Source organism: Sceloporus occidentalis, unplaced genomic scaffold, assembly GCF_023333645.1.
Source record: "Sceloporus occidentalis isolate IW3139 unplaced genomic scaffold, rSceOcc1.0.p SCAF_147, whole genome shotgun sequence".
Classification (NCBI taxonomy): domain Eukaryota; kingdom Metazoa; phylum Chordata; class Lepidosauria; order Squamata; family Phrynosomatidae; genus Sceloporus; species Sceloporus occidentalis.
The window spans coordinates 1,033,267-1,054,824 of NW_028317127.1; the positions used below are offsets into that span (position 1 = coordinate 1,033,267).

At 38.5% G+C, this 21,558-nt stretch overlaps 1 protein-coding gene across 1 annotated transcript in view; it reads left to right on the forward strand.

Annotated features, from left to right (window-relative positions):
* Positions 1–5,405: 5,405 nt before the first annotated feature.
* The window catches only part of LOC149280793 (kinesin-like protein KIF14), a 32,090-nt gene continuing 15,937 nt past the window's right edge, over positions 5,406–21,558 (forward strand). Inside the window, exons 1-25 of the mRNA XM_089500100.1 lie at positions 5,406–5,467; positions 6,022–6,276; positions 8,182–8,269; positions 8,507–8,605; positions 9,171–9,223; positions 9,570–9,600; positions 9,792–9,899; positions 10,208–10,324; positions 11,112–11,230; positions 11,492–11,664; positions 12,265–12,412; positions 12,716–12,779; positions 12,875–13,059; positions 13,160–13,262; positions 13,753–13,913; positions 14,016–14,163; positions 14,479–14,631; positions 14,977–15,103; positions 15,733–15,826; positions 16,936–17,074; positions 17,323–17,423; positions 18,008–18,096; positions 18,599–18,844; positions 19,792–19,976; positions 20,268–20,426. Coding sequence (XP_089356226.1) covers positions 6,056–6,276; positions 8,182–8,269; positions 8,507–8,605; positions 9,171–9,223; positions 9,570–9,600; positions 9,792–9,899; positions 10,208–10,324; positions 11,112–11,230; positions 11,492–11,664; positions 12,265–12,412; positions 12,716–12,779; positions 12,875–13,059; positions 13,160–13,262; positions 13,753–13,913; positions 14,016–14,163; positions 14,479–14,631; positions 14,977–15,103; positions 15,733–15,826; positions 16,936–17,074; positions 17,323–17,423; positions 18,008–18,096; positions 18,599–18,844; positions 19,792–19,976; positions 20,268–20,426 — 3,111 coding nt within the window. The 5' untranslated portion in view covers positions 5,406–5,467; positions 6,022–6,055. The remainder of the gene's footprint in view (positions 5,468–6,021; positions 6,277–8,181; positions 8,270–8,506; positions 8,606–9,170; positions 9,224–9,569; positions 9,601–9,791; positions 9,900–10,207; positions 10,325–11,111; positions 11,231–11,491; positions 11,665–12,264; positions 12,413–12,715; positions 12,780–12,874; positions 13,060–13,159; positions 13,263–13,752; positions 13,914–14,015; positions 14,164–14,478; positions 14,632–14,976; positions 15,104–15,732; positions 15,827–16,935; positions 17,075–17,322; positions 17,424–18,007; positions 18,097–18,598; positions 18,845–19,791; positions 19,977–20,267; positions 20,427–21,558) is intronic.

The window sequence follows — 21,558 nt, forward strand, 5'->3', positions numbered from 1 at the left end:
AAATACTTATTACTCTGACATCTCTGCTTTCCTACTGATTAAAAGTCATCACTTCTTTTGTTAGATGGCAGAAATAATAAGGCCTAGTGTTAGAAAATGCTTAACGTTTTACGGCATTTGTTATGCACATCATATACAAACGTATACACACCCAATACCTATATTAACAAATGACAAAACATAAAAAAATACTTTCTGATGAGCCAGAAAATAAATTTTACCTTAATAATATAATACATTAAATATTTCAATAAGATTGGCTCTGTACTAAAGACGTTAAAAATAAGTAATAGAATGAACTACAGATAATAATACAATACAAGGCATTGAAGTCACCATCTATGGCACCTGACAGACCAAACTTACAGTTACAAGACATTACGTGTTAGCATTGCAGACAGGAAAGAATCCAGAGCCTGACCTGGGGAGGAGAAGTCACACTACCACATACACCCATATCCAATCACTAACACACGCGCACAACCTCACTTCATTCATTCACTCATTCTAACACCCCACACAGTCTAGCATAGCACACAAGCACCCATACACTAATTGTAGCACCGTGTACTGATACACTGTTCGTGGACACTGCACTCCTAATACTGTGTTCCAACACCACCAACACACACACACACACTCTAACACCGTACACTGACATCCAACAGTATTAACACTATACACTGACACCCCCATATACACTCACTCTAACACTGTACATTGACACACCACACTGTACATGGACCCACTTACTCTAACACAATATACTAACACCCAACACAGTTTAACACTGTACACTGCGGTACAATGTGTGTAAAAAAAACAAAAAAAACCCCATAAAATTATTACCAGAAACTTTGAAAAAGGCTGGTAGCAGAATTAGTGCATAGAAAGAGTTAAAATACTAGCATTTTAAATATCCTGGAGTGTCTAGTTTTTAAACATATATTGTTTGATGGGGGTACATTGAACTGACCAGCTTCAAAGATGTCCCAAATAGCACATGGGAGCAGAATGGGAGTACTACTTGTACTTATTGCCATATAACTTGCAAAAAATACATTTGGGTATTTCTAAACTCAGGATAAATATTTGAATCAAATCAATGTTTCAACATATTTTATAGTAAATAGTAAATAAACAGATATGGGAAAGGCTGAACTTGATGGACGCATGTCTTTTTAGAGCCTATCTAACTATGGAACTGCTAAACATAAACACCACAGAAATGTTAAAACAGCAACTGTCACAAAGGGTACAAAAATAAAAAATCAGCTCTGTCCTCAAGGGGTTAGAATAATGAAAATATTTTTTTGGGGGGGATTTCTATTTTTTTTTAATGAACATAGTCCCCAAAATATATTAATGTACATGTCCGGAATTTTAAAACAAATGACATAATTAGTATTTTTGTGTTTTTTGGAAGTTACAAACACCAAAACAACAACAGCACCCTGTTCCCCTTTCCAAACTTGAAAAATGTCTAATTTTATTATCTTAAACCTATGTCTCATTTGGGACTGTATAGCAGCCCACCAGCTCAAAATACCCTCACAAAAGTATATATTTCTGGAGAGAAAACAACCAAGTGTATTTCACTAGGAGCATTTGGACACATATCATTCAACCAGTTGGTCACCAATCCATGGCAAAGGGAGGCTTTCCCCAACCATGTTTCTTAGGATTGTTTTCACAGATTACACGCAACTGCAGAGAAATCCACCAAAGTGTATTCAGCTGCACCGCTAGATCACAGAACATGTGTGTACTGTATTTGCTCGAATATAAGACAAGGTTATAAGGCAAATGCTCTGAAAGTACCCCTCATCTTATATTCATGGTCGTTTTATAATCCGACCTGAAATCTGACTATAAGACTTAGATCCAGATCCCCTGGAGCGCTGCAGGGGACCCGAATCCTCCACTCTGGCAGCCGGCGGACATCTGCGTGACACACGATGCAGACAACCTCCACTGCTGCCCAACACTTCCGCCAGGGCTTCTACGACGGAGTGTCGCAGTGACATGACCTTCCGGTGCTCCGTCATAGAAGCCCTGGTGGAAGTGCTGGGCTTTTATCGTGCACCCGCTTTTGTGGGCCACTCTCATTACTCTAATCATCATTTTGACTGAGGGTCATGTGAGTTGTAATCCACAAAAGAAAAAAAGCAAGAAAAAGTTAGAAAAAGCAAAAGGCTGGCATCAGACCACATCTAACAAATGTGAATATAGGGTATTTTTTGTGTGTATGCAGGGTGTGTGTGGCTGGCTGTGCTATAATTCTACCTGGCTGTTGTGGCAGCACGACAAATGGGTAGCTCCTCCCTCTCAGCTGATAGGACAGGAAAACTAAAAGACAAATCTCAACCAATCAGTCTTTTTCCTGTCTTCTCAGTCTGACAGGTGATTTTCAACCTGTCAGCCAACTCCCTGGAAGCCCTGAACTCACAGCTCCTATGGTAACGAGTCCCCCTAAGGGATCCCACCTCGCCTCCTGGCGATTGGGGTGGAGCATTGCTTACTTACCGTAAGGTAAGCACGCTCTGCACGTCTCTCTTCTGGTCCCTGGTAGCGTTTCTGGTTGCACTTCCTGGTTGCTTCTGGCGCCATCTTTGTTTCTGGCACTATTTTCCCTTAGTTTCCTAGTAACGAGTGAAATCATTGCATAGCTCGTTTCTGATTGGTAGTTTTGTTTAGGTCTCTAGGCGCCATTTTTTGTACTTTCAAACGGAGCTTTTGCTTGCTCTTTTTTCTATTGTTGATTTCTTTGAAGACTTTTGCCTTTTTAGTGCCTGTGCTTGCTGGTAAGTTTGTTTCTTTTATTGTGTGCTGTTTCTGGGGGTTTGGTTTAGCCTTTTTTTATTTTATGAAGTTTGTTTTATATATAACATTGTTATTTTTATTTATTTAAATAATGAGTTAAAATGAGTGTGTGTATATGACTATGCGTGTCATTGTACAGGGTTAAAACGTGTGTGGGGGCGACAGTGTACAGTATATGTCTGTGTACAGTGTTAGACTATGTGTCAGGGGAGTGTCAGTGTATGGTGCTACAATGAATTTGTGTGTCAGTGTACAGTGTTAATGAATGCATATGTGTTAATGTACAAAACAAGACTGTGGAGTGTCAAAGTACAGTACACAAGTGTGTGTTTTTTGGGTGTGTCAGTGTACAGTGTTAAACTGCGTTGGGTGTTTGTATATGGTTTAAGAGTAACTGTGCCAGTGTACGGTGTTAAAGGTTTCATATTAAACTATATTTATGCCAATAAATATTATTCATTGTGGCATATATCTGGACCTGTTTAAACTCTCATATGCTGAGCATCTGAATATGTTAGTGCTTATAAATATGTAATTGTACACACACACATACACTGCCCTCCCTCTTAACTCTTGCCTCTATATCTCGGAGGGTCACATCACCTCAGCATCCCCTGTCACAAATTGGGGGGGCAGCTTCCAGGGCTCTCCTGGAAGTGATTTATAGTGGCCCTGGGGCACCTACACATGCTTACACCTTATAGTAAAATACACACACTAACATTCTATGCTCATTTACACACATGCTAACAGCAAACACTAATACACACATGCTAACACTATATGCTGACATATACACTCATGCTAATGCCATTCTGTTAGAGAAACTCCATACACACTAACACTACAATCTTATACAAATGCACACACTATCGAACAACATACACTATGCACACATACACACTGAATCTGGAACCACAATACAGTAGACATATTGATTCTGTCACTACAGTATACACTACTCCTCCCCTACCCTCTCACCCGGTGTAGACCTGCCAGGCCTTCAGTACATTATTCACACGCACACACTGACTCCAGCACTTTAGAAAGTGATGGCTATCCAGTCTGCTATACATAAACACACTGACTCTACAGTATACTCTACACATACACTACCCCCCCCCCCCCCACCTCGTGGAGACCTGACACACCGCTGCCTATATTCTAACATTGCGAATCTGGAACTCTCTGCTTTCCTGCAGGTGCTTTGAGGAGCCCAGTGGGGTCGCATACCGTGCATTATGTGACCCCCACTGGGCTCCTCGCGGCATCCGCCTTACCACGCTGGAGAGCTCATTTCTAAGTGTCCCTAAACTTTTGACCTCATCACTAGAAATAACTATTTGTGCCAAAATACTTATTGGCACAATAATTTAATTTTAGTGGCGGCTCTTCCTAGAAAATACACGGTAGAGTGTCCTGGCTGTTTTTCTTTTTGTTATAATATGTATCGGTTTTGTAACTATTTTCAGGTTCTTGCAACATTTGCCACAGTTATTGTTTTTTTTGTGTTTTTTTTAGTAACAATCTATAATCCCCATAATTCTGTTAAGAAAAAGATAAGGTAAATTTTGAAAACACTTTTAGTATTGATTGTTGTGACGTATGCTTTGGTAATTATTTTCCTCTTAATAGGTTGTGATCATGATGTTTGTGGAAGTTGCAGATATTCCTCAGTGTTTTTAATGGAAATGAAGACTAGTTTCAAATTGTGATATCCCAGTAACTAAGAGTACACTGTACTTTACCTGCATATTAATAAAGGCTGTCAGAGAGAAATGTCACAGAAAGCTTTTACCCTCAACAAACCCAGAGTTATCAACCGAACCTATGTGGTGTCGGCATGTAAAAATGACGCAGCCATGCAAAAGACAGAGTCTAAACTAACACTGCAAAGACGAGAGACCGTTATTAAGGAGTCCCCCAATGTTGAAAAGGACGTGGACAAGAATATCAGTCAACAGGATGGAACTGAAAAGCGCTTAACTTTACAGAGAAGGATTGGAACTGCATCGAATGCTAAGAACAGTTCAGAAGATGGTGTGAAGCACTCTATGGAAAGAAAATGTGGCTTGCCAGCCACCACTGGAAGCGTAATCGGCAATGAATTGTGCAGAGGCTACAAACTTGAAGCTAAAGTGAAAGGTTTTGAAGTTGCTGGTAGCAATCCACCTCAGGCTAAATCTTTAGTAAACAATGGAAAACCTCTGGATGTTGGTGGATCTGAAGACCTCGGTCGATTGCAACACATAAAGGGATTGATAGGAGCAAAGAAGATTGATAGAGTAACCTGTCCAAAAAAGGTGGGACAAGATGTGAAGACCCCAGGGACACAAAATGGAAGCTTGGATCGACAGAGAACACCAAGGAGTGGTACTCCAGGGCTGGTCAGGTCAGCATCAACACGGGATAACAGACACCCTGTGGTAACACCCAAACGTCCAGGATCTACTTTGCCTGGTGCTCATAGGAAAGTGTTCAGTACTTTAGGTGAGACAAAAACAGAAGATGCCACCCTTCCCTCTAATTCTCTTTCTGTGAAGGATGAGACAAACCGTTTTCCTCACAGCTTACAGGAGGATCCCTTAAAAGAGGAAAATTGTGCCATAACTGTGGCTGTCCGAACCCGACCTTTCAGTAATAGGTGAGTGAAATGTTTTTTTGTTTTTTTTGGGGTTATCTGCATGATGAGTTAGTAGCCGCTTCTCAGTGCACATGATTCATATGGAAATTATGGGCGGTTTCTGTGACTGTTAGTTGCTTAAATGCTAGCGAGTCAGGTTTTGTGAAAAAATTGTAAATAGTAATTTAGGAAAATAAAATAACAACTTGTGATTCTTTTCTTTTGAGGAACAGCACCAGTACTGATAAACATTATTGCTAGAGCCGTAAAAGAATCATCTAAAAGGTCCAGACCCACAATCCATCATTTTAATCCTCCAAAGTGCCCTCTTTGTTAAGAAACAGACCCGTTCCATGTTAAAATGATCTACCTTGAAAAGATGCTCGGCATTCAAGGTGGGGATAGGGCTACACAAGTGTGACACTGTGGAGATCCCCAACTCCCTCCAGTGGCTGGGCCCCATACACCTGTACTGGCTGTACCCAATGATGGCTTCCCTGATCGTTGTATTACAGCTTCAAGTCAGAGGCTGCTTAGGTAAATAGATAACATGTCATTTTTATGCACCTTTCTAGGGAAATAACTGAGAAATCTGCTCAAGTTGTATTTATGAATGGACAAGAGACATCTGTACTCCACCCAGACTCCAAGCAGAACCACAACTTCCATTATGACTTCTCCTTTTGGTCTTTTGACAAGTCCCACCCTAGCTACGCTGATCAAAAAATGGTGTTTGAGAAACTGGCTGTGCCTTTGTTAGAATGGTCTATCCTGGGATACAACACCTGTCTGTTTGCTTACGGCCAGACAGGGTCCGGAAAGTCCTACACGTATGTATGATATTTCGGTATAGATGTTAAATGCACATGAATTGTAACATATATAAACATGGAATTTGACTGCAGGTGGGAAGCATCCAGTCTGTTTTTGCTGCGTTAAAGACTCAAACCTTAATCGGTCCTTGGTCTTTTAGATTAGGGATACCCATGTGCCTGCCGCACGTATGTTTACATTCCCTTGCTGTAGGTTGGAAAAAAGACCTAAGTCTATCAAGTTCAACCCTTCTATCTGCCTTCTTTTGGATCAAAAGCAGAAAGGATTACCAAAAAAAAACCCAATTAAGACTTCAAAAACATAATCAGATTTCTCCTTGGATCGAGAAGCTCTATGGTGTCTTATTCTATCATTTATAGCCCTGTATGTTCTGATTTTCAAAAAAAAAATAAAAATGAAAGATCCTTTTTGAAGGCATCCATTGTATTTGATAGCACCACATCTCTTGGCAGTGAATTCCATACCATTTTATTGCCCTTATTATAAAGAATCCCTTCCTTTGTTGTGTATGAAATGTTGACTCTTCCAGTCTCAGAGGATGACCTTTTGTTCTTTGTACATTTCTGTTCATGGAGAGCTCTTTATATTGGCCCTGAACAAATGTATACACTGTTATATCACCTCTAAAATGCCGTTTTTCTAGCATATGTAGATGAAACCTTTTTAGTCTCTCTTCGTAACTAAGATCTTCCCAACCCTTACCAATTCCATGGCCCTCCTTTGCACCTTGTCTAGCTCTAAAACATAGTTTGACTGCAGACAAGACCCATTCAGCCCATCTATGCTGTCCACTTTTCCTGATGTAGATACTCAGAATTTCCTTTTTGGTCTAACCTTAGATTCAAGATAGCTTTATACCTATGCTGTTCATGTTTAAATTTCCCCACTCTAGAGTCCTCTACCATTTCTGCTGGGGGGCTGTTCTATTTATCTTCCACCCTCTCGGTAAAGTAAAACTTCCTGACGTGTCTGAGCCTCTGACCCGCTGGTTTTAAATTACGACCTCTTTTTATCAATAGCTCTATAAGAATATGGTGCTACTAAATAGTGAACAGGTCGCAGGATAAAATTAATCGGGAATGACTAGACTGGTACGCAAATCCAAGCAATAAGGGCCGCAAAGGGGACCATAGTTTTTGGATATCCTGGCTTGAGTACAGGCATTGGGTGCAATAATAGACCAGAATTCCTGGGCTGCTTGGGACCCATTAGGAGCTAGATTTGTGCCGGACGTAGCATCACAAAAACTGTCACTTATACATGCCGTTGAGTCTCTTCTTATTCATAACCCAGCATGTAATATATTAAATAAAATAATTTAGACTGAATAAATACACTTTCACTTATATGAAAAACTTATGGCACTGTATGTAGACGTACGGTTGATTTATGCTTTGTAACCGGAATCGAATAGGTTGATGTATAAGAAGATTTGAAAGTGGTATACCCTGACCCAGCAGCATCTATTGCTTTAGTTTTGTTCTGTTTGAAGTAGAAATGTTGATATCGTCTCTAGTAAGCGTTTAATATTTTATGGACTGTTTTTCAAACTAAAAACTACAACATTGTAAAAATAGATAATTTTATAAAAACAAGCAAGTGTTCTGTCAATGTTAATGGTAAATTACCACAAAAATTGCACTTTGATAGATTTCTTTGATATAATATTGCTGTAAGCTGAAGGTGAGGTTTCTGTGTCAACCAACAAGGCCTTGGTTGGCCACTTGGTATAGATGCTGCTGGAATTATGGTCACAGCATGTAGCTGAATAGACAGGAAGAGCATGAGCTCTTCTCCAGAGCCTTCACAGGCCTCATATAGATGTTCTGGGCATCAATCAAAAAACTTTCACACTTTGTTTTTGTATTTTCATGACTAATTGCTGATCTCCTGTGTTTTAGCATGATGGGCTTTGATGAAGAACCGGGGATTATCCCAAGATTTTGCTCTGATCTTTTTTCTCGCATACAGAAAACGCTGAAGCAGAAGGTACCACCGCAGAGCTTTTCTCCTTGTATAACCTTTACCAGTGCATAACATTGGTAGCTTAGGTACACACAAAGGGCTGTTAAAAAGGCTAAAATGTCATTGTCACCATGGGGTAATGTTCAGTTTTTAATCCAAAGGAAACGTTTTGTGGGCTTCAATATTGTGCATGTAAGAAGAACCAACATGTATGTCACTTTACCTAAAATGCTACTCGGTATGTATCTATACATTCTGTAGATTTCCTTTCATCTGGAGATGAGCTACTTTGAAGTTTACAATGAGAAGATACACGACCTGCTGGTTTTTAAAGCAGACAATGGGCAGAAAAAGCAGCCGGTATGAATGACTGACTTTTTAAAAAGTTTTTATTTTAATGTTCAAGAACTTTATGCAAAGCTTCCAGAGTGTTAGGAATTCTTGGCAGAAAAATGTAAGGTGAGATATATGGTTATATGCCTGGGTTGCCTCATCTGCTTATGACTGCTGACTTTATACATAGCACCAGGTTGTAATTGCATAGGTCAGAGTTTTCCACCTGCTCCATGTTTCAGGGAAAAACAAAAAGTTGGGTCCAAATAAGACCTGTTCTAAAGTGTAATGACAAGCCACAATGACCTGAGTCGTCTTCCCTGACCAACTCGGTTGGAAGCCTGCAAGACAGGCAGGATCTTCACCTCCCAAGCTGGTGGTCATTGAGTAGCATTAAACATGCCCAGACCATACCGTAACCATAACAGTGCTTTTGGCATACCATGCATTTGTTTATGAGACATGTAGACATAACTAGAGACTTAGTGAGATGTTTGCATTCGTATCATCTGAAAGGCACAGCATATGGTGAAAGTCTCCACTGTCTACGAATTCCCTTTAATTAAACATATTCACTTTTTTTTTTTGCCAGCTCAGGGTCCGAGAACATCCACTCCTAGGACCTTATGTGGAAGAACTTTCAACGTAAGTCATAACTCGATGGCTGCTTGCAGTGATTTATGGCATTCCAGCAACTGTGGGCTAAAGGCCTCACCAGGAATTGTGACACTTGTACACCACATGAGCTGGAAAGCCAGAGGGGGTGCCTAGAGGGGGTGCCTTATCATGACTGGTAATTCTGCTGGTTGGCTTACCCTACAATAAATTCAATTTTCTTTTTCTGATTATTGGGGGCATGTTTAAATGACTGTTTGTGATATATATTGATGTATAGCAATTTCTCATACAATTCTTGTATTTATTTACTAAATTAAAAATATTCCTCCAGGAAGAAAGTTCATTTTCTATTCTTCATATGTTTTCTTTTTAGAAATGTAGTATCTTCTTTTCAAGATGTTCAGGTAAAGGACATTTCACTCCCTTACATGTATCCTGTGTCCTCATTTGCTTCTCTCTGCTATCTTGTGTCCATCCATCATATCCTTCCCTTTACTGCTCCCTATGCTCTATCTTTGTTTTCTTTCCTCTTTCTACGCCTTTTACATACAAGGAAAAGTTATAGAAAGGGATGAAATTCCTGTTTGTACCGTAGAGTTGGTTGGAGTTGGGGAATAAGCAGAGAGCCACAGCTGCTACAGGAATGAATGACAAAAGCTCTCGATCTCACTCTGTGTTCACTCTCATCATGACTCAAACCAAGGTAAGTCTTGCATCGCTTACTGTCTGGACTATCTAATTTCATGTAATCTGTTGATAGATTATATCTGTATAAACCTGGTCCTAAGAACAGGGCTACAGAACATAATGCAAATGTCTATATATATATATATATATATATATATATATATATATATATATATATATATAATTACTAAAGGAATTCTGTTTTTATAGTGAAGATAATCTGTTTGGGGTGTAGGTCTTTTGGTGCAGTAAAAAAAGTAATGGACTGAAGGGCAGCTACAATCTGTAAGGTGCTGAGTCTGTAAAATATAATCTTCTCTGTAGACGGAATATGTGGAAGGAGAAGAACATGACCATCGAGTCACCAGTCGGATTAATCTAGTAGACCTCGCAGGAAGTGAGAGATGTGCAACCGCGCAAACTAGTGGAGAGAGGCTCAAGGTGGGAATATTTTATGACAAAGTATTTCTCTGCATGCCCTCTTTCAAGTTGAGCAGGATCAAAACTTGTCCTCTGTATGTTTTCATTTTGTGTTGATGACCTGTATCTGGTGAAAAATATTTTGTCATACAATGAATTTGATTGTGTGCTTTTATGTTAATTATTAAGCTTGATTGTTATGTATGCTGTGAAATTCAATTCAGAGGCTAGACCATTCTTTGTTAGTAAAATCTGGCCTACCCTGTAAATATCCAAATGTGTGTTGGAGACATGTGCATTCTTTTTTCACACCAATGATCAAAGTAAAGAAATTGCATATCACTTTTCTGTGTAACTTTTATATGCAATTACTCAATTTTACTCATATACTATTATAATTGAATATCCTATAGGTCATAACATAGCTGTCCCTCAAAACACTTTTCCTTAGCTAATCCCAAGCATTTCTTATTCGTACACTGAAAGACTTGTACAGTATAAAGGTCTGTATACCATGCTACTGCTATAGCACGAGATTTTAAATTAAAATTGTTTATATACACAAAAACATTAATAAAGTCAGAAAGCGAATTTACTGTGTCTATTGGGAATCCCTGTTTGGAGGCACAGAGCCCTATAAATGTATCTTTGGTGTTCTGTTCACTGTACAGGAAGGGGATTAGATGGTAGCCGAGGTGCCATCGATGTCTAGAAGGTTGTGATTGTTTCAATGTGACTCGGACTGCGTTTTATGCATATTGTAACAAAGAGAATTTTTTCATCTTGACTAACCTTCTTATGCACACAGGAGGGAGTGAGTATAAATAAATCTCTCCTTACATTGGGCAAAGTGATATCGGCTCTTTCTGAAAGCTCACAGGCGCGGAAGAAAGTGTTTATTCCATACAGGGAATCTGTCCTCACTTGGTAAGTGTTTGAAAAATATTGCATAGACACTAAAGTAAGTAAGCATGAATTCACTTTTTTTCAGGAAAAATAAGATCTTACTATAAAAATAATCCAGATAGTCATCAAGAACTCTCCTCCAGTGAGAAAAGGGGGTACTGATTTTATTTATTTTAATAACCACTAATTGAATCTATTTGTTTGTAAAATGTGTGTATTTATTTTAATAGTGTTACAATAAATTGATCCCAAATTAATTGTTAAGCATTTGTATTCTCAAAGGTTGCTGAAGGATAGTCTTGGAGGAAACTCCAAAACTGCAATGATAGCCACAATCAGTCCAGCTTTAAGTCATATTGAGGAGACCTTGAGCACTCTACGGTATGCTAGACAAGCTCGCCTCATCATTAACATCGCCAAGGTCAATGAGGACATGAATGCCAGACTGATTAGAGGTAAGAAATGGTTGAGACTGCTTGGAGGCGGCACAGTGTTTCATCCAGCACGGCTGCCAACTGTACTTTTATACCATTACTGATGCCCCAAACACAATAGTCAAGTGTAAGATCATTTATTTGTTGTTGTAGTTGTTGGTAGATCTTTGACCTGTGTTACCTGTGTGTATGCAATCTGTCTAGTTTGTTTGATCGATCCTATTTCAGTAAATCATTTTTTTCCTTAGATGCACAGATCAAGGGGTATAGTACATTTTTTACCTTATGTACGTTTTGATCTTTTGTGTTGAGTACGGTGCAGGCATGAAGTTTTGTTTTCAGAAATGACGTCGAGTTTAAATGTATTATTTGACTTTATTTAAATTTGTATTATCAAATATACAATAACTGTGACAAATTGTTTATAAGAGTTTGTTTATCCCCATAAAAAATTTTTATTAAGAAAACTAAGGTCAAAATTATACTTTACATAGTTTAAATTTATAGAAACATTAGGGGTATTTACGTTTTATTGTTTACCTTTCCAAGAATTTCTGAAGCTTTAAGCTGTCACTTAATTAATATACAAATATTAATGCACATATTTTTCTTCTTAAAAAGAACTGAAATTGGAGATTGAGAAACTGAAGGCATCACAACTATCTGCCAAAAACACCGATTCTGAGAAATACAGACATTGTCATCAGGAAATAACAACTTTAAAGCTTAAACTGAGCCAGCAAGAGAAGGAGATGTCCGAGTTGCAGAGGTAAGCACAGTATCAATAAAAGTCATGCATCGTGGAACTGGGATGTAGCCTATGGCTCCGCAAAGTTTTTATGTGATCGGTTTCAGAACTTGACCAAAGAATATTGATACATTTGCATCATTAACAATCTTGCAGTCTTTGAACTTTGGTGACTTATGAAGTCTATATTTAATTATTCTATGAAGGTAACCAGATATACAGGTTGCACTGCAGACCAAATACTGCAAGCTTTTTTTATAGTGAGATATTTAGAAATAGATATGTGGCCAATATTTAAAAAGTATTCTTATTTGTTTAAACAAGGGCATGGAAGGACAAACTTGAGCAAGCCGAACAGAGGAAGAAGATGGAGATGAAGGAGCTCCAGGTATGTTGGTTTAATGAAACAATTCACTTAACGGTATGATGTAAAAAATGCATATCTATAATATTATAAATACAGCTTTTTAAACTCCTGTGTAGAAAGCAGGGATTACATTCAAGATGGATAACAGACTGCCAAACCTTGTTAACCTCAATGAAGACCCTCAGCTCTCAGAGATGTTGCTGTACATGATAAAAGAAGGTCGGACGACGGTGGGCAAATATACTGCAGGATCAAACCATGACATCCAGCTATCTGGGGCTCTCATAGCAGAAGATCATTGGTAAGTTACAGGCACAAACCGACTGTAAGGCCTTATACTATGTGTTAATGTTAGAGATTTAAAAGTGTGATAATAAGTGACATTGTTTTATGTTTTACAGTGTGATAACAAACATAGGTAATACTGTTAGTATAACACCTTCTGCAGATGCCAAGACCTATGTTAATGGGAACCAGATTTCAGAGACAACTGTTTTACATCATGTAAGTTTCAAATACATTTATCCTGTTTATTAGAATAGGAGAGACTGTTATATCTAAATAACCATAATAAAATAAAATAACACTTTAAACATTTTGTGGGGCTTGTATTTAGCTGTCATTTTCTTCTCTTTATTATTTATTTATTGGACCCACACATGTTTATATATTGTTTTTTTTGTTTAGACACCATTTTTTGATCACATCATCTAACTTTCTAAAAGGTTTTGTTAGAATATTGTATTCTGCCATAAATATTGTGGAATAAGAAAATCCTCAAATTCTAAGTTTTTTTTTTTTATTTTTTTTTTTAATTAAAATATTTTGTCTATTTTGCTATTAGTTTTAAGCATTTGTGAATTCAGAAGAGCAAGTTATTTGTCTTATGAGTCCTATGAGAAGGGACAAATTTCTGTCACCTTCCTTGTGTAAAAAAAATAAATATATATATATATAAAAATGTATTGCTACTTAATTAGATATTCCTATACAGGGTGATCGTGTGATCCTAGGAGGGGATCATTACTTTCGATTTAATCATCCTGTTGAGGTTCAGAGGTTAAGAACACCACTTCGAGCTTCTACTTTGCCTTCTGAAGGACCTAAAGACTATGAATTTGCCAAAAACGAGTTGCTCACAGCACAGCGATCAAAGTGAGTAATAACTCTTAGTTACAAACTTACTTAACGGATACCTTTTGGATCTCGTTTTAAATGGAGCTTTGTCGCGTAACACATTTCACCTCTATTGTCCAGACTGGAAGAAGAAATTGAAGAAGCACGACTAACAGCCAAAGAAGAAATGATGAGAGGAATCCAGATCGCAAAGGAGATGGCCCAGCAAGAACTCAATTCCCAGAAGACAGCATATGAAGACCGGATCAAAGCACTAGAAGCTGAACTGGTGCGTTTGTAAATTGCAGCATTTCACCTTCACTTTTATCTCTGAGATGTCAACAGTCTGTCTCCAGCCTTTTAAACTTGCGTATAAACAAAGTTAAGCATAAGCTACAGGTTTAGTTGAACATATATATATTTCCAAGTTCCTTGCTACTATGAATATGAACAATATAGTTCTGCCCCAACAGGAACTAAAACATGAAGATCTGGAATTTGTCCTGTTTTCTGTCTTGTTTCCTTGTATGCCCATTGGCATGTGTATAGAAATATGTTATCAGTATTTTATATTTGTTTCCTTTTTGCCACATTTCTCAAACAGAAAGAAGAGAGTCGACGGAAACAACTACATGAAGTAAACACTCAGGAAGCAGCCAGTCGTATCCAGGAGCTTGAAGTGGTGAAAATGCATCTTCAGCAGGAAGTCCAAACTAACAAAAGACGGCTGGAAATGGAGGCGCTTACTACTCGACAGGTAAGGTATTTTTTAAAGTTCTTTTCTTTTAACAAATTTAACTCGTGGTACTTCTGACCATACATGAGTGGTAATTGATAAGGTAGCCAGTTGCATTAACTGATTGGAAACTGTAGACAACTGGGACCTTTGTTTTCCTAAATGTTTTTTATTTGCAAGACTGTATACTTGGTAACGTGCTTTCAACATTTTATGCAATATCTGCTATATTATCCAGAAGAGCTGTGTAGAAGGTCCAGAATGCCTTGTCAAGTAAAGGAGAAGCAGGACCTTGTGTCAAATGTCTTAGAAGAAAGAAATGCTTCCCACTTCTAAAATACACAATATACTTCTCTGTATGCACAGGCACTTGAGGACCACAAGATTCGCCATGCTAAGATCCTTGAAGCTCTGGAGGCTGAAAAACAAAAAATTGCCAGTGAAGTGCAAACGCTTCTACAAGAAAAAAAAAGACGAGGGCGGAGTATGGCTGGTAATACACGCAACCAATTAATTTGTAAAATTCACAGCTATTTTACGCATACATGTTTAATTATTCAGTATTTGGGAGAGCCATCTGTCAGGCTCAATAAAAACAAACAAGTTATTAATAATAGATTGACTTTTTACTCTTGTTTCTGAGCCATTTTCCACTCTTTTAGTTGAAGTTACTCTTGATTGGTAATGAAACAAACCATTCCCTTATAGTCCATTTAAGTATTTATGAACAACTTTAGTTGGTAAGATTATTTAGGCCTGTAGCCCCAGTGACCGTGGTAGATGGGGAATAGATGTGTACAAAATAAGTACTGTATGTTAGATTAGATCCAAAGCACTACCCGCATTTCATAAAAACATTTAAGAATCCTCTAGCTCTGCTCATTCAACCCAATAAAAACCATAAGTCATTGAAATATGGTAATTATCCTACATAAAAATGTCAGTGTTTAGCATTGTGCATTCTGTGGTTAATGATCAGTGCATATTAGGGGCATGCAGAATTTATCTGATACATTTGTAGCTCTTTTAAGTGATGGAGTAGCAAAGTTGATAACATAGTAGTACAAGTATGCATTTTCTGAGGTTTTTGGCATGTATTAACGGTAGTTTCTTAACTCATAGGTAGTCCCACCTGGAATTCAATGAAGCTTTCAGTGATGATTCAGGAGGCAAACAAAATAAGCAGCAATCTTAAGAAAAATACAACTTTTAGCAGGTAACTAATAACAGTAATGTGCGGCATAAAAGAAAATGCATTTGCATAAAAAGCAGAATGTACCATAATAAATGGATTGTGTAGGACAGTCCTGACATATACCGTATTTGCTCGATTATAAGACAAGGTTTATTTCAGAGCAAATGCTCTGAAAAATACCCCTCGTCTTATAATCGGAGTCGTCTTATAATCAGACCTCAAATAGGTCTGACTATGAGACGACTAAGATCCAGATCCCCCGCAGCTGCAGGGGACCTGGATCCTCCTGTCTCCTCCGTCCCACTTACCGGTGCTTCTGAGTCCCCAGTGTGTAGCTGGGGCAGCGTGTAGATGTCTACGCGATTCGCGTAGACAACTTACGCTTCAGCAGGAAGGAGGTGTGGCTAGCAGCGGGGGTTGTCTGCGTCCATCGCGCAGACTTTCCCCAGCTGTCAGAGATCAGAGTCTCTGATCTCTGACAGTTGGGGAAGGTCTGCGCGATGGACGCAGACAACCCCCGCTGTTAGCCATGCCTCCTTCCGGCTGCAGCGTAAGTGCGTGGGATCTACACGCTGCCCCGGCTACATGACAGGGGAGTCAGAAGCACCGGTAAGTTTGGGACGGGGGGAGTGTTAAATGGGGGGCATAAGGCATTTCTGGAGGCAGAGTGCTCTGTGAAATGCCTTTTAACCCCCTTAATGCCACTCTGCCTCCAGAAATGCCTTTTTAACCCTCTATACGCCACTCTGCCTCCTGAATGCCTTAAACCTCCCTAGATGCCACTCTTCCCCATAATATGCCTTTTAACCCTCTAAATGCCAGAGTGGCATATAGGGGTATAAGGCATTTCTGGAGGCAGAGTGGCACATAGGGGGTCAAAAGGCATATCATGGGGCACAGTGGCATTTAGAGGGTTAAAAGGCATATCATGGGGCACAGCGGTATATAGGGAAGGAATTAAAAGTTGTACTGCAAAGAATGCCTAGTAGGCCCTTAAAACTTGTGATTATCCAAGTCAAAAAATGAATACCAAAGGGCTGTTTGGGTGATGTCAGCTCTTCGGAAAGAAATCTTATGATGTATACTGAAGGACTTATATAAGTATATTAAATGTAATTTTATTATTGCAGGCATGATATAACTGATAAGGAAAATGTATCTGGAAATCCAGTGCAGATAAAGGTCAGGAACACCAAGCTGGGAATTGTAACTTTTTGGAGTTTGGAGAAGTTTGAAGACAAATTTGCCGCAATGAAAGAATTAGATGAGGTAGGTCAATTAATAATGAAATTTAAATATGTGGAACTGGAAAAACTCACTAGATGGAACCCCAATCGATATGATTTTCAAACAATTATTATTCTTTTTTTTTTTTTTTATTATTATTCAGGGACTACATGTCTCTATAGAACCTGTCCCTTAGTATCCCATGGTGGATTTCTGAGGACTAATGCTAAATTGTCATTGAAAATACCATTGAGACTTACTTAGAGCTTTGATTTGTTCCATATCTACAGAATAGTGGAGGCACCAAGGATGATGATTTGTTTTATGATCCTGGAGATGAATGGGAGCCTGACCTGTCAAACTCTACAGTATCCAACTTCTCCAGACGAAGGTAAAAGAGAACTCCAACTATCCCTTTTTTATTACTAGTATTTTGTTATAAATGAGTGTTACAATATTATATTTTACTGCTGTAAATTAGCTTTCTACATATTATAACATTCTTTGACAGCTTCATTTTAATAATGTGTATGTATTCTAGCTCTATTATCTTAGATCAGTCTACTAGACAAACGCTCTGACTCATCATACTGTCTGCGGTAAACGATAGAATTTCTTAGTCTTCATTAACAAATTAGCTCAGTGTGACGTTCAGCAAGGAAAGTCACTCAAATATAATATGGCTGACAAAAATGACAACCTCCAAGTTTTATCTAATGTACAGTACATCTACTAACAAAGAAATCTTGTATTAAACGCAGTACCCTGTATGGCTTTATGAACTGAAAATGTTGACTCTTTTCTGCAACTGAGCAGAATAGCTTGGTTGTTTAGTGAAAGTTTGAGTTATGTATAGACAGCAGTTCTGCAAATTTTGAAATGTGGTCTTGTTACCAGAGGAACCAATTACATTCTCTAATGAGAAGAATATTTTTTCAAATGGCCACTATAATGAATGTATCATATTTCTTGCAGAAGCCTGATGAAGAACAAGAGGATTTCTGGGTGTCTATATGAAATCAGAGTTCACCCCATTCAAAGCTTACAGTCTGGCTATAAATCAGGTAATTCTGTCAACTATTAGGTGGGTACTCTCATTTAAAACAAGGTTTGAATCTTGAGTCATATTCTTCAGTTACCATAATCTAGAATTGAGTTAGTGCTTTGGAAGGATGTAATCATAGTTTAAAATATTAAGATCTATGTTTAGTGACTGATTATGATGTGATCTCACCTACCAATGTATGGCTATCTGAATTGAATACATTGGCAACAGGAACGAAATTGTATCAGAGCTGTTCTTAAAGGCATAGAGCTCCCAAAGCTAGTCCGTATCTAGACTCATAAAATGTATGCCGCATTTTATCTGTATTTCTTAATCTGTGCGTAGCAGGGATTCTGAATCGGGTAGGGGTGTACCATTTAACAACCATACAGACAGCCTGTACTTGTTTTTCTTTTTTTCTTTTCTCTTTTGTCTAAATCTTTTTAAATAGTTTAAATGAGAATTTTCCTTCTTTTAAATGTTTGCTGTTGTGTCTGATCCTCACTTTATTTTACTTGTAGGGCTAATGAACAAATCCAGCAGTTTTTTAAGCAAATCTAACAGTGTCTGCTCAAACACCCCAGACTCCCACCTACCTAGGATCTGTAAGGATTTGATCGGATCTTCTTTGGATTTCCTGGGACGAAGTCATGCTGATGAAAGCAACATGGCAGACAGTATGATCCGTTGTGTATGCACTATATGTGCCGGGGTCTGCGCTCTCTCTCAGGCTTCTGAGCAGCAGGATGCAGACAGCTCAGACACATGTAAGATGTTTCTCCCTCCTGTCTAATTTGCTATCTAACATTTTGATATCTATATCGTTAATTTACAATGCACATGCCTATAACGGGTACATAATAGCTGGGAGAACCAAGTACAAAACCTCACATGCTGTACATGATAGGTGTATGTACAAGTTGCTAAACCAATTCACACAGAGCACAGGAAACCTGCTATACTTCCACATGAGATTATAATACGATTCCCATGCAGGCTCCATTGATAGATCATAGGAACTGGAAGAAATGTCCTTGACATGATCTGCTTATGCAGAATTATGTAAAAGTTGGAAAACTCTGAATAATGTATTTTGTTCACGGTAGACCTCTCATCTTATAGCATGTTTCATACAATCTCACATATTTTTGTGTGTGTTGATTCAGTTTATAATTTTTATTATTTAAAATAAATCAGATTGTATTATTTTAGTTATTAAAACGATCTAAACAAATATTGTGTAAATATTTAACAAAAGCCAAGAAACATTCTGGTGTAGACAAGAAACTGTATCCATGGCAGTGAGTACAAGTTGCTCATTAGTTTTGGTGCGTGGCAATGTTCACCTGATTTTAATTCCTTACTTGGATAACCCATAGTATGATGTATTCATAGATGAGGAATATTGACGTTATGGTGAGATTGTCAGCAGGGACACACAATTCAATTATTTTACAGGTACTGAGATTGTAATTTGGCATAGTATACAGGGCTACATAGTTCATACAAATACGAGAGCTGCAAAATAATCATTTCTGTAGAGAATGTGTGCGAGAGTTGTTTGGGCAGCTTTGTCAATATTCTAAGTTACAGTCACAAAAAAACCCTGACACTTCTATTGAAACCATCGATTATATGCAGCCCTTCTTACCCTGATTTTGGTAATTTTTATGTTAGTACAAGCACGTTATTAATAATGTAATGTCATTTCCAGCGTTTCTGGTTAATCGTGATGCCCAGACTCACAGTGTCCAGCTGGCATCTGCCTTTCAGCAGCTGGTGGTCATATCCAAACATTGGTTAGATCATTTTCCAGACAGCGCGAAAAATGCAAAGCCTGCGGATAACTTGGGAGTATATATCCGGAAGCTCGGAGGTTACCTGCAGCTACTTCTACAGGTGAATGCCAAAAGTGGCTGAACTTTTAAAGTTGTCAGAAGTTTTAGCAATACTTGTATCAGAGCATGCCCTTTCAATCCCTGTCTCTTGTGAATAGGAGACACAGTGACTTGGTTTTATAACAGTTTAGAATGCCTGAAGCACAATGAGCACATTGCAAGCACTGTACATTAAAATCCATTCTCAAAAATGCTAAACTATTTTTTATATATAATATAATATATATATATATATAATTTGTACACTTGCTTAATGGTCTACTACCTCACATATGTTCTGTTAACATTACAGGGATGCTGCTCTGATATTTCATCCATGGTTACGGAAGCGAGAGACAAGGCAAGTCAAGCAGCAGAGCAAATACTGCAGAACATTGGACACCTAGCTGCACTGACGGATACTGAATTACACTTTTCAGATGATGAGTCTAAAAAGAATCCCTGTCTCCAGGTACGAAACGTGTTTGCATTAAATGTTAAGGCCTACACAATTGGGCCTCTTACGTATTGTTCACTACTGTCCCTTTGTCCGTTTTAATACAAGGCGACCCAATTTGTCCTTTGTTGTATGAACACTGCATAAAGCAGGGGTTGACAATATTTGCCATCTAGTTACCAGCCAAACCCCCCTCCCCCAATCCATGTTTTCATTTTCATAAATGTAACGCTTCGGTCATCTCATGCTTACACCCATCATGCGATGCTGTATCACCCAATGCAGTGCACATCCATCAAGCAGTCTCCTGCGTCTCCTCTCCATCTCCCAGGTCCCACTAACCATAGGCTCACCCCTGACACACACTCACAATAACATGATACACTAACATACAAACACACTGACACTATACAGCACCACATACACTAATATATGCTCACAGACATAAACCCTAGAGTAACACACACATGCTAACACCATACACTCATGTGCCCACATGCTAGCGCAATACACTAATATACACACACTATAGATTGTCATAAACACTCATACTAATGCCATACTGTAACACACACACTATATGCTCATACACACTAACACCACACTTATACACATGCGCACAGACACTAACACTACATGTATACAATACTTACACTAACAGTATACATACATACACACTGAATCTGGTACTACAATATAGCAGTCACGCTAACTTTGGCATTATACATTTACATACATGCACACACACAGACACTACAGTACAGACACACACACACACACTGGCTCTAGCACCATACATACACACGCACACATTGACTCTGGCACAATACATATACACTCTGACACTATAGTATACACACAGACTGACTCTAGCACTATCCATAGAAACACAGACATTACAGTACACACACATACAATACTCCCCTCCCATGTTGTGCCCCTGGCGGATTCCTGATTTGCAGCCTTGACCTTTACTAACCCCTTGTCCAGTAAAACCCTGGGCGCCAGAGTCCTTTCGATGGGTTTATGGGACTTGTTTTGTAGCATTTTCCAGCCTAACATTTAATGTATAGGAGTTTGTGATTTGGGAGAAGCAATTAATGGTAGCTTTTATAGCCAGTTGGCATGCATTCCAGACCAGCGCAGG